Source organism: Macaca nemestrina, chromosome 2 (assembly GCF_043159975.1).
Source record: "Macaca nemestrina isolate mMacNem1 chromosome 2, mMacNem.hap1, whole genome shotgun sequence".
Classification (NCBI taxonomy): Eukaryota; Metazoa; Chordata; class Mammalia; order Primates; family Cercopithecidae; genus Macaca; species Macaca nemestrina.
The window spans coordinates 126,125,717-126,143,584 of NC_092126.1; the positions used below are offsets into that span (position 1 = coordinate 126,125,717).

General features: G+C 41.9%; 1 protein-coding gene across 12 annotated transcripts in view; it reads right to left on the minus strand.

Annotated features, from left to right (window-relative positions):
- Window positions 1-17,868, minus strand: part of LOC105483175 (calcium dependent secretion activator) — a 491,506-nt gene that overhangs the window by 181,700 nt on the left and 291,938 nt on the right. For all 12 annotated transcript variants that reach the window (XM_011743930.3, XM_011743979.2, XM_071092026.1 and 9 more), the window contains exons 7-8: window positions 13,551-13,662; window positions 6,044-6,183 (exon numbers count right to left, since the gene is read on the minus strand). In XM_011743930.3, the coding sequence (XP_011742232.1) occupies window positions 6,044-6,183; window positions 13,551-13,662 (252 nt within the window). The remainder of the gene's footprint in view (window positions 1-6,043; window positions 6,184-13,550; window positions 13,663-17,868) is intronic.

Consider the following 17,868-nt stretch of genomic DNA (forward strand, 5'->3'; position numbering starts at 1 on the left):
ATTCCTACAGGGATGCTTTTGTCCTCTTCTTGGGTGTGAAGGAGCGTATGCAGAGCAGGGAGACTCCAGGTACCTCAGCTATCTTACAGCAGCCCAGCAAGAAGAAGCATGGGCTGGGGAAAAGTACAAAGAATAGATAAAAGCAAATAACAATGATGATTACAACCAACACCACTAACAACAATAACTCTTCTATAGCTGTAGCTGTTACCATGTATCAGACCTTGTTCTAAATACTGTATATGTATTAGCTCATTTAGTCCTCACAACAACCCTACAAGACAAACACTGTTGTTATTTCTGTTTTATGTTGAGCAAAATGTAGTCCAGAGGGGTTAAGAAACTTGCCTACAGCTAGTAAGTGGTTGTGGCAAGAATTTCATTCCAGGCAATTTGACCTAATTGGCATTTAGGGATAATAAAGAAGACAAAGTAGAATCACAAAGATATTCAGCTAATTCCAAAGAAGGCAGAAAAATAGGAAAAAGGGAACAAAGATCAGATAGGACAAACAGAAAATAAAAAGCGAGGATGACAAATAACAAAATAAGTTTAAATCTATCAATAATAACATTAAATGTAATTAGGCTAAATATCTCAACTAAAAGGCAGAGATCTTCAAATCTGAGTTAAAAACTTAGACCGCATTCTATGCTGCCTATAAAAAATGCACTTTATAAAAGACACAAATAGGTTAAAAATAAAAAGATAGAAAAAAAAGATTTACCATGCTAACACTTTTTTTATTAAAAAAACTGGAGCAGCTATATCACTGTCATACAAAGTAAATTGCAGGAAAAGAATATTGCTGGGGATCAAGAAGATTATTTCATAATGATAAAGGAGTAAGTCAATCAAGAAGACATAGCAATCTTAAATGTTTATGCAGCTAACAACAAAGCTGCAAAATATATGAAGCAAAACCAGACATAACTACAAGGAGAAACAAATTTAAAATTGTAGTAAGAGATTGAGAGCTTCCTCTAAATGAATGACAGAAAATCAGTAAGGATATAGATTATTTGAACAACACTATAAACTGACTTGATCTAATTGACATTTATAGATAAGAAGTCAACAAGGGAGATAAAATGAAACACTGAAGATATTTAATTAGTCTAGTCCAGTACCCTGGTTTTAGAGTCTGTGCCAGAAAGAGTGGTGTCTTGGAGACCTATGAGGAGGAGAGAAGTGTGATGATTTTGAAGAACAAGAGGTCTAGAACAGTAGCACAGCTACAGAAATGGAAGGGGAAAAGAGATTTTAAGAGGATAGCCGAGTGTTACAAACTGTATTCCTTTTGAAGTTTTTAAAAAAATACAAGGATAATCAGAACTGCTGCAAATTACTCCTGGTTGGTGGACTGTGATTCATTGAATGAATTAAACGTGGAGCCATGAGGAGCTCTCTATTTTAGTCAAGCTTCAGGTCCTCAGTTAAGGTTGGATTGAAAGCAATAACTGTGGACCCAGCTCTAATGCTTGCTCTGACTTGGGCAAGACTTTTAACGACTTTAAGCTCCAATTTCTCTAAGTGTAAATGGGGGTTCATTTATTCACTTATTCATCTAAACAATAAATAATTCACTGGACTTTTGCTACATGTCAGTCTCTGTATGAAGGTCCTGTGAAAAAAGGGGACAAATTTCCCTTCTGACAAGGAACTCACAGTCTAGTGGGAAAGACAGACAACGAACTAACAAATAAAGAAGTATATGATATAAATGATAACAGCTCTGGTGAAAACAAAACAGAGTAAGAGAGAGAGGGAGGACACAGGTGGGCCAGGTAAGGCTTTCTGATAAGGTATAGAAATGTTGGAGATCTGGGTGAAAGAGAAGGGAAACAGCCGGGGCAAGGGCCTTCAGATGGGGGTGTACTTTGTGCCTGGGAGGAAGAGCAAGGAGGCCAATGTGGCTGGAACAGTGATCAAGACCAGGTAGGCAGGGTCTCATAGTCATGGTAACAACACTGGCTTTTACTCTGAATGAGATGGGGAATCACTGGAGGTTTTCCTGCATTCGAGTGGCAGGATCCGACTTGCGTTTTTTAAATAAAATTCCCTTGCTTCATGGTAGGAAATAGAATACTGGGAGGCAGGGGCAGAAGCAGGGAACTGCTTATGAGGCAGGAGCAGCAAGTGAAGGGAAGCAGCAATGGAGGCTTGGAGGCCAATGGTGATATGGAGGCAGGGGTGAAGGGTTGAATTCTAGATTTATCTTGAAGACAGAGGGAAAAGAATTTGATGATGGCCAGGTTTGGTGGCTCATGCCTGTAATCCCAGCCCTTTGAGAGGCTGAGGGGGGAGGATTGCTTAAGGCTAAGAGTTTGAGAACCCCCAAGGCAATATAGTGAGATCCCATCTCTCTCTCTCTCTATATATATATAGTTTTTGTAAATCTTAGCTGGGCGTGGTAGTACATGGCTATAGTCCCAGCTACTTGGGAGGCTGAGGTGGGAGGACTGCTTGAGCCCAGGAGGTCAAGGCTGCAGTAAGCTAGGATTGCACCTTTGCAGTCCAGTCTGGGTGACAGAGCAAGACCCTGTCTCAAAAAGAAATACAAAAATTGATGGTGGATGAGGAAGAAAAATGTCAATGATCACTTCAAGGTTTTTGGTCTGGGTATCTGGGTGAAGGGGGGTTCATTTATTAAGATGGGAGAATGATAATACCTACTCCTTGTGAGGCAGTTTCAGTGATAAAATAAGAGAATGGATGTGAACGTACTTCCTGAACTTGAAAACACCATACAGATAAAAAACATGAAAATTAGAAAGGCACCTAGGAGTTGCTGATTCTCAAATATGCCCAGATACTAACATTTTGAGATCCAGAAGCAGTGTTGATTTTTCCCATTGACACATTTCTATTCAATAAAGTTATTCTGAATGGCCCAGTGGCTCATTCAAAGAACCACAGTGCACACCAGTATTCATAATTCCCAGTGATGCTTATGTTCCTTTTATGTTTACAAAAACCTTAATGTGGAAACAATTTATAACCTCAGCTATGCTTCTTAAAAATTCCTTTTTCGGCTGGTCATGGTGGCTCATGCCTGTAATCCCAGAACTTTGGGAAGCCAAGGCAGCAGATTGTTTGAGTCCAGGAGTTTGAGATCAGCCTGGCAAAACCTCATCTCTACCAAAAAATACAAAAATTAGCTGGGTGTGGTGGTGCACACCTGTGGTCCCAGCTACTTGGGAGGCAGAGGTGGGAGGATGGCTTGAGCCTGGGAGGCAAAGGCTGCAGTGAGCAGAGATCAGGCTGCTGCACTCCCGCCTGGGTGACAGAGCCACATCCTGTCTCAAATTTTTTTTTTTTCCTTTTTCTCTTCCATTTTCTAAGCTGTGACATTGCTCTCATATTTCTATCCTCCTTTACACAACTGGGCTCAGTAAAACTATTTTAAGTTTAAATGGAAAAAATATTGTAGTCCATAAACATTTTTATTTTCCCTGAATAGTACCTTAGGCAACTACAGTTGCTCACCCCTGATTTAGGCCACATTGGGTCTGATGGTGTTATTAAGGCATCCACTGTTCACTTTTCAGAGCTATTTTAAGCTCTCTTGGTGTATTTCCTGGCAGGGGTAATTTTAAAATGGAAGTCTAGCAATATGAAATAGCTATGAAACCTGTCAGAAGTGAGCTACGTATTTCTTCTGTCATCTGTAGGGTCAAAGTAGCCTGAAATATGTCAATAATTTTACAAACAAATCAACACAAAAATTCCCCAATCCAAATCAGTTAGTTCAGTTTCCAGCAGAGTGAATGAAGAAAATGTGGGAAATGGAAATTCATCCAATAGAGAAAATAATACCTGTGTCAAGTGGTTGTTGTGGAGAATAAGTGACAGAATAAACTTCCTAGTACAGTGTTTCAAAGGGGACTTGAATGTGGGTTGAGGCACTGATCATCTTTTTAAAGGAAGTTGAAAAAAAAGCAGTTTAGAGGACAGATACGTTCATTCATATTCTGTTCTCTATTTTCTCTCTTTGATCTGCCCTATCCCCTTTGTCTCTCTCTCTCTCTCTTTCTATGTCTGTTCTGCTCACTCATGTGCTGGTTCCTTTAGCAAATATTTACGGAGTATTTATGAGGCAGGATTTTGCTAAAGATGCAGATCTTTTCTTGTGTACTACAGAAACCTAACTGAATTATCAACCCCTTTGTCTTGAAAGTAGGATGTTCATCACAGGGGGAAGACATATTAGGAAGAAATTCCATGAATATTGTCAGAATATATACCAGGAGCATGATAAGAAGGAAGAACGGTAGACCTCAGCAATGTTTCACGGCATTCTAATTTAATTGAAGAAAATCTGGTTGTACTTTATCCTGGACACTTGACAAAGGACTGAGTGTATACTTAGGGCCCTGCATACGCTCCTATGGCGTTTTCACACCCCAGGCAGAAGAGCTTTGCCCTAATCCCATCTCAGGCTTGGAATAATTTGGCCTCAAGACAATGCAAAGCAAATTCTCTAAATCCAAACCAAACCTGGCGTTGAGTCACTGGTCTCCAGATCACAGGTGACCTTTGCTTCCTCTGGAACCCTTCATATCTGAACCTCTCTGGTGCCCTGACTGGTAGGTCTTTGTTTTTCTCTGGAACCTTGGGCTTTTTTCGCTTCCTAGAACTCCGAGGCACCGTGGCTAGGCTCCTGTTTTTACTCTCTGACTGCATGCTGCTGTGGTCTGCTCATCTACTGGGAAGTTCAATTCCTGTCCTGGACTTCATGTGAGCTTCTGTTTAATCTTGTCTTAATCATGGCTAGGCCCTGAAATTGGGTTTCCGAATTCCCCAAACCTCTAGTACATCTAACCAACCCTCTTTTTTTTTTTTTTTTTTTTTTTTTGAGATGGAGTCTCACTCTGTTGCCCAGGCTGGAGTGCAATGGAGCAATCTTGGCTCACAGCAACCTCCGCCTCCCGAGTTCAAGCGATTCTCCCGCCTCAGCCTCTTGAATAGCTAGGATTACAGGCGCCCGCCACCATGCTTAGCTAATTTTTTTTTGTATTTTTAGTAGAGATGGAGTTTTATCGTGTTGGTCAGGCTGGTCTCAAATCCTGACCTCAGGTGATCCTCCTGCCTTGGCCTCCCAAAGTGCTGGGATTACAGGCGTAAGACACCGTGCCCAGCTGTAACCCTCATTTTTAACGGCACTTTTAACACTTTGAGCCTTATCATCAATATATATACACCCAAAAAAGAATTAATGAGACTTCTCTAGGGCCCAGAGGGGCTGAGCAGAATGACAGCCAGTTGGCAGTGTACCTGCAGAATACCCGCCGAACACTCCATTCCCTTCTACCAGTTAAACTCTCCTTTTTCAGAGTTACACAGTTATCATGTTTTCTGAGATAATGAGATCCATGTGATTTAGTTTAATAGGTCATGGCTCACCATATACTCAGTCATCAACAAACATTTTCTAGAAATATCACTGGTTTTATTTGTAAAAAAAAAAAAAAATATGGCATCTTACCTATTCTTTTTACTTCACTTGAAATTAATTGGTCATTTTTCTCAAACCTTAAGAAAATGAAGATGATCACAGATTTTCTATTTTTCCTCATTCATTTAAATGCTGCACTAAATACTAAAATATATTAAATGTGAATTGGTTGAAGGTGGCCTGTCCCTGCTGCTCACACCTTGAAGATGTGGTTGCTGATTGAGGTGTGAGTGAGCCATATGTAGAGTCTGAATGATCTGGATGCCTCTGACAAGGTACACAGAGCCTACAGGACCTCCCCAAACTAGAATCACCTAGCATGCTGCTTAGACAGTTTTGAATTGTCCTAGAAACGCTATTAGAGAAAGAGAAGGACATTTTTCTATCTTGACAGCAAAAATGCAAATACAGTCCTCCTAAGAATTGAGGGAGATTACAGTAAATATCAAAGTAAAATATTTTAATATGGATCCTTTATATTTCCTTCTACATAGTTCTCTGAAGATCTTGTGTTTGCTTCTGTTTTTGTTTTGAGAAATGAACAGACGTGTGTCCAAAACTGCTAGTTGGGGAAGAAACACTTACCCAGAATGCTTCATGTTTTGAGGCTTATCCATTCGGACAGCAAGTTTGATTTTCAGATCTTGGTCAGGGCAGTTTTTGGAGACTGCCATTTTGTGCCACTCTGACTGTTTGGGGCTGTTCGGGGTGGGATGGAGAATAACCTGTAGGGGAAAAAGGACAAGCAGCTAGGAAAGAGAAGCACCATTATGTTTTTATAGATGAGAAACTTTGATTCTGAGTAGTGGAGTGACTTGAACAGTTCTCACTGTGGAGCAGCCATGCCTGGGGACAGAAACACATTCTTTTGCTCCTTCCTTCTCTTCCTGGCAAATTTTATAAAAAGTAAAGTTTTCTGTAATTCTGTAATGATCATTCTGTCATGAAAATCATGATTTCTGTGATTCTGCTTTGACTTTTCTAATGTTCAGACATACTAAACAAACCCAGAATGGAGAACATTGTCCACACATTATTCTCTACATCTTTGTATAAGAAGATGGATGCATAAAAAGAAGAAATATGCTTATATATGAGAGAGTCCTTTTTCTCCATTCTTTAGGATTTCTTTCACTTTTCAAGAGGAGAAATTCTTCAAGGCCCCCAGGGGAAAATGGAAGGAACCTTATTTGATGGATGAGAAATGTGGGATTCAGGGAAGGAAAGGGACTTGCTTGGAGTCACACATTTCAACCTGATTTCACCTGGTCTGGAAATCTTATCACACAACACCCAACTTTGCCCAGGCATGGATGAAAGCACACATGACTGGAGGAAGGATGAGCTCTTAGGAAATGCCTTTCACCAGTGTGCTTCAGAGATGGCAGTTTAATTTGGGTCTTCTGCATCCATTCTTATTGTCTGGAATTCTGAGAGTGAAACAGGAAGTGAGTAACTCACTAAATCCACTTTTTCGCTTTGTGATCACAGAGTTCTCAGGAGCCACAAGGGATCTGGGGAACATGCATTTAGGGAGGAATGGAATATTTGGAAAATCCCTGAAACTAAGGGAACAAGAACTAAATATAGGCACGACAAAAGCTGGGCTTGCTAAGATTTGCTTCTGTGATGGCAGCATGCCCTGGTTTGTGGCACGTTGCTTTGGCTGTTTTCAAAGTATTTATTTTCTCCAGGTGCAGGGACGGCGGGCCCCTTTCCTGGGCTTCTTTCACCTCTGGAGGTGGCCGTGAGGGGCTCACAGTCTCATGGGGGGACACTCTGGCCTTCTAGATGCTGTATCAGCTTCACTAGTCATGCAAGCTTGGCCCATGCTTGAAGGGTAGACACGTATGGCTTCCTGTGTGATTGTGGAATAAGACTGCTGAGAGGAGGAGGAGGAGGTCATGGCAGAGAAAAAAAAAAAAATCAGCCCACTTAGCTGTGCTTCATTTATGCTGATTTCTTAGCCCTTCTCTTTCTGGGCCTGACCCTTTTTCTTCATTAAATTCCCTATCTCCGATGAAATATATATTCTTGCTAACCACAAATTTCAAGTCTTCCCAATGTCTTATGACATGATTGAAATACAGAAAAGCCTGATTTTTCAGAACAGAGGCTGCCAATGTTTTATGATCATGCACTATTTTAGTATAATGTTTTTGAGCAATTAGCCCAGTATCTATATGCTAACATTTTATGTTACATAAGTTTACTTTGTATTAATATATTACCTTATTGCATATGTCATAAAATATACACAAATCAAAGATGGGCTAAAGATTTAAAAACCCATATTTTGGAATAACTTGTGAATTGTGGTGGTTGTGGTATTATTAGCTGTATTTAAGGTACCACATAACATTTAGGGCAAGGTACATTGTTGATGACATTGGTTATAAATCCATAGTTCGAATAGTCTTCTAAATAATTTCATCATGTCTTGACTGACATCTTGTCCCATCTGATTACATTGGCATTGTTTTTATCTGATGATATGAGTGACAGAATGTTTGCTAGTAGGTCAGGTGTTGGCCCCACCATTTTCTTGTTTGCCAGGCTTGCATTGCTAGTACTACCTCCAAATCAGAGCTTTTGTGCAGTTATCTTCTGAGGCCGCTTGTTTATTTTGTAAGGGTTCATTCAGTTCCAGTTCCAGCATAAAATGTATAAATTCACTTAACTGGCACCAGAGAACTGCAACATGTCATAGGACAGATGCTGGGAGGAAATGAGTGAGGTAGGGCACTGCTGGGTCGTGGAGACCTCTCGTTTTTCTCCAGGAACTGCCTGTTCTTACATGTCACCCTGTATCACGTGCCACATCCCGAGGCCCGACACTTTGAGGCAGCTGCTGATCTCAGTGAAGCTGACCCTCCATCCTGAGGTGGTCTGGCCTAAGAGAGGTAGTGGTGAGATGTGCTGGGAAGTCAGGAAGGGAGGTGCTGGTAAGAGACACCCCATCCAGGGCCAGAACAGCAGTAAGTAAGAAAGGCCCTGGGCTTCTGTCTGCTCCTGCCTGTTTGGCAAAATCACAGAGGGAGCAGTGCTCTGGGCACCCGGAGCTCATTAACAGGCCTTTCGCCATATGGATTCTGGGCGTGCTTCCCACTGGCAATATGGTGTCCATTCGTGATGCAATGGCCGCAGCTCATTACCGGCTGTGCCACAAAGACTTCTTTCCATGTGCAATTGCTTGCTGGGGAGACCTCTTTTCCAGGGTGGATGGAGAGATGAAGTGACCACAGCTCTCTTCTGTCTTTGCCCCCACCCTGGATGCCCCTGACAGGCTGATGACTCATTTGTATGTGTCAGTGATGCTGAATTATGAGGGTCCTTCTGGGTGCACCTGAGTCCCAAGCAGACCAGACACCTCATCTGGACATTCCAGGCTGCTAATCAAGTACTTTGTCAGTTCAGCCGCGGACCATGTGTGCTGTGCTTTGATGTGGGGATGCTGATGTGGCCGCCACGACCCACCCCCTGCAGTAGCTGCACTCCAGCCAGCCGTGGCTTCTTCTAGTTGCCTGGGCACACAGGCAGGGCCTGCTGGGGGACTGCTTTACCTTCAGCCTTTACCTGACGGATCCCCTCCTCGACTTAGCTTATATCTCTCTCGGTACCTCTTGCATACCCCAGGAAGGAATCCCTGCCCCTCAGTCTGGATGACTGGATTCTGCCTTCTTGCTAAGTGCTTCATTTCCAGTTGTTTATTTTTTTTTCTTTTTGGCCTAACAGAACACTTCCCATGTTGCACTATAATTTCTGGTTTTATGTCTGTGTCCCTTAAGCTTCGTGAGGTTAAGGGTTTTTACCTATCATTATTCCTATTTGCTCTGTGCATAGCACAAATGATTGGACACAGCAGGCCTACAGTCCTATAATATTGCAGGGTTGGGAAGGATGCAAGAAAACAGGCACTCTCTTCCACCTTTTGTGGAAGGATCAATTGGTGCATGCACTTTAGGGGACAATTTGGCGGCAAATTTCAGTCAGCAAAATATATTTTGAAAACTTATTCTATAGATATCCACACATATACAAAGAAATAAATTCAAGGCTAGTCACTGAAGCATTGTTTATATAGCCAAAGATGAAATAATCTAAAAAATCATCAACAGAGGATTTGTTAAATAAAATGTATCTACATAGTGGAATATAATGCAGTTATGTAAAAAGGAGACAGGTCAGTCTAGGGTCATATGAAAACTACTCACCAAATATAATGATTTCAGGGACCATGTAGAGAAGCGTGGATATAGAAACTTGCAATTGTGCTTTTTTAAAAAGAGGGGGAATATATGCTTACATATGCTATGTTTGTACATGCAGAGACTATTTGGGGAAGGATAACCATAAGTTGAAAAGAATTTTTTTTTTTTTTCTGGGAAGGGATACTAGGGTGAGATAGAAGAGATAATAACTTTTCACTATATATCAATTTTAACTTGTTTTCACAATGTACCTGAATTTTTTTAAATTAAAAAGGTTATTAAAAACAAAACACAACACTAAAGAAACAAACCCAAAAGTGGTTGAATGAATACATGTAACACCAGGATTCTAAACATGGATCTGCTAAATGTGGGAAGAATTAGAGCATAGAAACACTCTCTCGTGAGGTCCAAGTGTGACTTCACTGCACTCTTGGGTCACCCAGCTGCTGCCCATGAAGATGCTGCCAGCAGAGGGTATCCAGCCAGCACAAGGGCCAGGCAGGCCAGCTCCACTGCAACTGGCAGAAAGTTTCTTTGGCACAAAGGAGGAGTAAACTAGCATCTGGGGGAATGTATGAGGGGCCTGAAGAAGAGAACGAATCATTATGAAATTAGTGTGCGTGTGGCTGTGGCAAGCCCATGACCTTCACCACAGCAGAGCCCAGGGTTTTCTTTTTGTGTAGGGACAACATAGTGTAGTGCAAATAGCCCTGGAGGTGAGGCAACATTTCTGAAGGAACTGGACCCTCTGGGCCTCAGCGTGCTCTTCTGTACAAAAGAAGTGATGACTGTGGCTGCCTCAGCAGGGTTGTCTGGAGACAGCACTGAGGGGCTGTGCACAAAGTCTTTGGGATAGTGGCCTGGCCCATGCATGGGCCCCTGACTGGCTGGATGGCCCTGGAGAAGTCTCCTGCCTTCCATGGGAGCAAGTTTTCTCATCTATAAAACAAAGGATTTCAGTATGCCACTGGCCTTAACTTTTCTGAGTAGAAATGGCTTTGAGAAGTCGGTGAATGCTTCGGTAGCCAGTCCAGAAAAATGCATATAGGCCCAGGCACAAACACATTTGTAAACTATTTCCAGGCTGGGTGTGGTAGCTCATGCCTGTAATCCTAGCATTTTGGGAGGCCGAGGTGGGCGGATCACTTGAGGTCAGCAGTTCCAGACCAGCCTGGCCAACATGATGAAACCCTATCTCTACTAAAAATTCAAAAATTAGCCAGGTGTGGTGGTACGCGCCTGTAATCCCAGTTACTTGGGAGGCTGAGGCATAAGAATCACTTGAACCTGGGAGGTAGAGGTTGCAGCGAGCCAAGATCATGCCACTGTACTCCAGCTTGGGCAACAGAGAGAGACTCCAGCAAAAACAAAAACAGAAACAAAAATAAAAACAAAAAAACAAAAAACAAACAAACAAAAAACCAAAAAAACCCCCAAAACATCCAGGGCATTCTGGATCCTGGGTCTTCGGAGGCTCATTGTGGACCCAGGTTGAACTTCCTGGGCTGGTCAGTTACACTTGTTCCTTCTAACACTAATATTCAGGGTCTTTGAGACTCATGATTCTTAACATCTGCCTTCTTGGAAAAGGAGAAATTTGAAGAAAAATGAAAGGCAGGATAATTCCTCCACTCTCTGTGTGTCTGTCTTTCCCTATGGACAGAAATGAGTATCTATCGTTTCTCAAAGAAAACAACCAAACCTTTTCTTTCATCATCTCCTCCTCCCACTTTTCTGGGTAGGGACACTGTTTTTTGCTTTTGCTGTTAGCTTTATTTACTTTTCATTTTACCTCTATCTGTGGTCTATGCTGTAGTAATATGACTCCAGGTTGATTCTATAGATGAAAGCCAGATTGGAAAAATGGGTGAAAGAAAGGAAGAAAAAAAGGAAACACAGGAAATGAATTATTGCTGGCATTGTTAGGCGTGTGTGCCTGTGTGCTTGTCAGGGGTGGTCTCTCATTATGCTCTAGATGTTATATCAGAGGCTCAGAGAGATTGTCTGGGCTGAGATCACTTAGCTTTCAGGAGTGATTATGCATTAAACCAGAATGAAATAAAATTTATATTTATTTATTTATTTAATTATTATTATTATTTTTTGAGATGGAGTTTCACTCCTGTTGCCCAGGCTGGAGTGCAATGGTGCGATCTCGGCTCACTGCAACCTCCGCCTCCCGAGTTCAAGTGATTCTCCTGCCTCAGCCTCCTGAGTAGCTAGGATTACAGGTACCTGCCACTATGCCTGGCTAATTTTTTTGGTATTTTTAGTAGAGATGGGGTTTCGCCATGTTGGCCAGGCTGGTCTCGAACTCCTGACCTCAGGTGATCCGCCCACCTCGGCCTCCCAAAATGCTGGGATTACAGGTGTGAGCCACTGCGCCCGGCCGAAATAAAATTTACTGAAAGTCTATGTGCTGGGCTCTGGGTATAAGGTAGTAAACAAAATAGTTTAGGTTTCTATCTCCATGGAGGTTTTACAGTCCAGTGGGGCAGACAGAAGCCTGAATGTCTGTCAGTTCTGTTCCTTTCTGTCATTGGTGGTCACTTCAGTAGTGCATGTGAACAAGGAGCTGAGATAGCAAATGAAGGGGACTGAGCTGTCAGGAAAGGACTCTCCAAGGAGGTGGCATTTATGCAAAGAAGGCATTTATGCTTTTTGAAGGTTGGAAGATGGGGAGATGACAAGAGATAGAGAGAAAGTCCCCCGAGGAGGGAGAGAATTTGGTTTATATGAGGGATTGAAATTTGGCCAATGATGCTGGGGTATAGTAGGCAGGGAGGAATGTGGCAGCAGATGGGGGTGAAGAGGTGAGCAGAAGCCAAATTAAATGAGTTCGGATTTTACCATAAGCAGGTGGGGCAGGTTATTGGCAAAATCAACTTGTGAAAATATTACTGGCTTCTTGGGGCAGAGTCAATGGTTCAGATGCAAACAGAAATTTCACTATTATCTCAGTGGTTCTCAAAGCGGTTGGTACCACCTCTCAGGGGTGTCTCAGAAATTTTAATGATGTTTTGATTGACAAAACAATGGGTGCCAGTCCCTGTTGGCAGTGAGTGGGTGGGTCCAGGGATGCTAAACATCCTGCAAGGAATGAGATGACGCTCCCTAGTGAGGCATCTTCCTGCATCCCATCTGATTTTTGAATATTCCCATGGGATATTAGTGGAGGTGAAAAAATCTGTTTATAATGAACTACATGGAGATCTTAACTCTTGTCTTACATTTCACATCAAAGTCTTTTTGGCACACTTCTAAGGAAATCAAGGACACTTTACTAAGTATTGCTTAACATTTCAGTAAATCAGTTTACTGATGCTCAGGCTTAGGAGTCACCAGTACAGCACATCTCCACACCTCACAGTCGGTTTTGTAGCTGTCACCCTCACAGTGACTCTTCACACGGGAACAAGCAGAGCATTCCTCTATTAGATCTTTGAGTATTTACATTTTGAAGGTTTTTACTATTAATTTACTTCCTTTTGCTTCTCTCTTATGTCATTGTGTTGACTTTAACATTGTCAGGTGGGTAGGCAGTTACATCATCTAAGAATTCCACTTTAAGACAGTAAAAGACATTACAAATCTTAACTCTAAAGGATGTTTGGGTCTGATAGTATTGAGAACTCCTGCTCTATCTCCTGTAGGGCACACTCTTGTTATCCCAGCTTTGTAGAAGAGAACCTGAGGCTCAGAGTGGTTGAGGAACTTGTTCAAGGTCACCCAGCTAATGTAGAGTGGAGTCCAGGATTTAAAGTTCAAAACTGAGCCTCTCAGCACTTGGCAATGCTGCCTCTTGGTGACCTGTGCACTGGAGACCTAGCTGGGGAAATCCTCTCTCTGGAGTCCCCCTCGTGACGGGAAGCACTTACCCGCCCGAGCTCCTTGTCCTCCAAGGCCAGGACGCCTGTGCTCTCTGTGAACAGCTTCACCTTCACAGCTGGCAGTGCATGGGTTGTGGAGAAGTCACCCTGGGTGCCCCAGCTGCAGACAGAATCAAAGAGCTCATTGTAGACATATCTGCCTTGACGAGTCTAAACTATTCCACTGTTTCCAGGTCAGGTGAATGCAGGGTTAACCCAAGGCAGCATTAGCTGTCACATCCTTCTCTCCTCCCCTTCAAAGCTGCCAGAGTAACAAAAGTGTTAATTAACTTGTTAGGCAAATGCAAGACAGATGCTCAGAAAGTTGCCATGGTCTTCACAGAGCACTATAAGGAATGACTTGAAATTAGCATAAACTCAAGTTGGTGAGAACTTGTTCCCATGCATTTGCTGTATCTACAAACTATTCCAGGGAAATCACTAACATTTCATTGCATCCTTTGACTTCCTCATTCGTGAAAACTGCACTTGTAGATTTTGGGATGGGGCTTCAGTTGGTTCAAGCCAACACCTGACTTTCAAATGAGACTTCAGCAGTAGTGGTGGGGAGGTGGGGAGCCCCATTTTCACTGGCATTCAAAGATGAATTGAATAAGGAGATTATGGAGCGCCACCCTGTTACGGTCAAAGAGGGATTGAAGGGAGAAGGATGACGATGTGGGAATGCCATTCCCTGCTCATAGTTTGTGGATATCTGAGTCTCAGTTTTCCCCAGATGGGAGGCTGGCTTACCCAGAATCTGGGTAGAGCACCAGGTGTGGCTCACATGAGCCACAAATGCAGCCTCTTCATTCACTCATTATTATTTTTACAGAGAATTAATCTCTCTCCATTCTGTGCCTGCAAGCAGTGTGATCTTCCAGAAGTGTTAACTGGATTGCATTGAGCCCCAGGTCCATGGCACCTGTTCCATTACTGTTCCTACCTATGGACTGTCACTCATCTGCTCCAATTTCACAAGCCTCCTGACTCTGCCATCTCAGGCCTGTTACATGTATGGTTCCTCTGTTGGCAACGTTTCTCCCCACCCCACCCATTCACTGGGCTACCTCTTTGGGGCTCAGCTTAAAACCACTGTCCTTTGATCTCCCAATTTAAACTGGGTTCTGGTATTAACCTCTCTTTAGCATACTACTTAATTTTGCATCCTAGCAATCACTGGATTTATAATTATTGATTTGTGTCACTATTTTATAGCAGAATCCCCTAATATTCTGTAAACTCCATGAGCACAGCGAGTGTGTTTTTATGTTTCATACCCAGAACTTAGCACAGTGCTGGACATATAGAAGGAACTTAACAAATATTTGCTGAATAAATGAAAGATGCCAAATATAATGTCTTTTACAGAACTAGAAAACAGCATAGGTACTTATCATTTACAGAAGTTTTTCATTTTACTTTATACAATGACTAACGTCTATACTTTAAAATGCTCATTAGAATTTTTAATGATTCTATATTACATTTTCTCTATGTACCATAATTTATTTAGCCATTCTTCTATTATTGAAATAGAATCGAACATTAATTTTGTTTTGTTTTGTTTTTTGAGATGGGGGTCTGGCTCTGTTGTCCAAGCTAGTCTTGAACTCCCGGGCTCAAGCGAGCCATCCACCTCAGTCTCCTGAGTAGCTAGGAGTTAGATATTAATTTTTTATTTCATCTCTGTTTCCTCAGGATAGAGACCTAGCTGGGAGATCATTTCTTCTTTCATCAACAAAAATTCAGAGATCTTACACTGTTGCAGGAGCTGTGCTCATCAATGCACACTTTCAAGGCTTGAGATGCCTATTCCCAGAATGCTTTTCACAAAGGCAGTGACTCTCCTGCCACCATATGGGAATGAAAGTGCAAATCACAGGGCTTCCTTCTTGCCTGTTCTGAGTGTCAGTATTCACTTTTTCTTCCGGCCTATTTTATCATTGTTGTTTTCATGGATATTTTGTTGACTACTAGTGGGCTTGAACATTTTACCCTGTTTGTATTCTTGTTTTGTAAATTATGGAAACCTGCATCCTAGTCTCAGTGTTGCCTTCAATCAAATAAATGCTATTAACTCAAAGACACAGGGAATCTAGTGAGAGTTGACAAAAGAAGACCAGAAAAATTGAGACGAGGGGAAGCCAGATCCATGGGGATCTCAGTGCATGAAACCACTGAGAAAGCACAACAGTCATAGTAGAGAAAGAGAGGACATGGAGGAGGCCATGAGATACGACACAAAGTGACAGGTTTCAAACACATCAGCAAAATGTTTGAGGTACAGATAGAAACTCCTAAGTGGTTGTCAGCAACTGCAGCAAGACCCCAAGATAGGGAAATCTTTGTCTTAGCAACAGCAAGCGTTTTGAACCAGATACCTTTAGTTCAAATCCTGGCTTAGTCACTTGCAAACTATGAAATTTGGGGTGAGGAATTAATGTCCCTGTCAATTTCCTCAGCTATAAAATAAGCTAATTTCACAGACTAGTTGTAAAGAAGAAACAGCTGCAAGTTTGGAACAGGTTGGGAACCCAACACATTTTGGCTACTTGGTAAGGAGATGTATTCTAGTAATAGTGATTATTGCTCATCACTTTATATTTATTTATTTAATGATTAGGCGACATGTAATAATTGTACATATTTATAGGTATGATGGTTAATGCTGAGTGTCAACTTGATTGGATTGAAGGATACAAAGTATAAATCCTAGGTGTGTCTGTGTGGGTGTTGCCAAAAGAGATTAACATTTGACTCAGTGGGCTGGGAAAGGTAGATCCACCCTAATCTGGTGGGCACAATCTAATCACCTTCCAGAGAATATAAAGCAGGTAGAAAAATGTGAAAAGGAGACACTGGCCTAGCCTCCCAGCCTACATCTTTCTCCTGTGCTGGATGCTTCCTGCCCTCGAACATACTCCAAGTTCTTCAGTTTTGGGACGCAGACTGTCTCTCCTTGCTCCTCAGCTTGCAGACAGCCTATTGTGGGACCTTGTGATTGTGTAAGTTAATACTTAATAAACTCCCCTTTTTACATATGTGTATACACACACACACACACACACACACACACACACACACACACACACATCTCCTATTAGTTTTGTCCCTCTGCAGAACCCTAATACAATGGGGTACAGAGTGCTAATTTTTTTTTTTTTTTTTAGACAGAGTCTTGCTCTGTTGCCCAGGCTGTAGTGCAGTGGCATGATCTTGGCTCACTGCAACCTCTGCCTCCTGGGTACAAGTGATTCTCCTGCCTCAGCCTCCCAAGTAGCTCAAATTACCTGCCTCCATGCCCAGCTAATTTTTTTGTATTTTTAGTAGAGACGGGGTTTCACCATGTTAGCCAGGCTGGTTGCGAACTCCTGACCCCAAGTGATCCACCCACCTTGGCCTCCCAAAGTGCTAGGATTACAGGCATGAGCCACCACACCTGGCCCAGAGTGCTATTTTGCTACGTGTATACAGTGTATAATAATCAAGTCAGAGTAATCAGCATATCCATCACCTCAAATATTTATCATTTTTTTTGTGTGTTGGGAACATTCAAAATCCTCTCTAGCTATTTGAAAGTATGCTATAAATTATTGTTAACTATAGTCACCCTGTAGTACTATAGAACACTAGAAATCAGTCTCCTTATCTTGCTATACTTTTGTATCCTTTGTGGCTTCTATCCAACACATGTTTATCAAGCACTTACTAAGTAACTGACCCTGTGTAAAGGAAGCAAGATTGACACTGCCCTTTCTACTATACAGATGAATGGTAAAATAGCTATTATCATTGCCATTTCATAGATGAGAAAACTGAGGAGACACTCAAAGATCTTGCCTATTTTATTCCAGGGAATTATGACCAAGTTGGGCCAGAATCCAAAATTTCATTTTAAAGCTATTGCTGCTATTATTGTAAAAATTATCAGTAATAAGCATTATTAGTGATTAGCAAGACTGGCAAAAAATGTGACCATGAATTTACTTATGATTAATTGTACTATTAATCTCTTTGCCTGGCTGGGTGTGGTGCCTTACTCCTGTAATCCTAGTGCTTTTGGAGGCCAGGAATTTGAGAGTAGCCTGGGCAACATAGAAAGACCCAGGCTTTTTATATTTTCTACAAAAAACAAAGTAAAATAATTAGCTGCATCTGGTGGGAACTTGGGAGGCCGAGGCCTAAAGATCACTTTGAGCCCAGGACTTTGAGGTTACAGTGAGCTATGATCACACCACTGTACTCCAGCTTGGGTGACAGAGCGAGACCCTGTCTCTAAAAGAAAATAAATAAAAATAACATAAAAGACACCTCTTTGGGCATT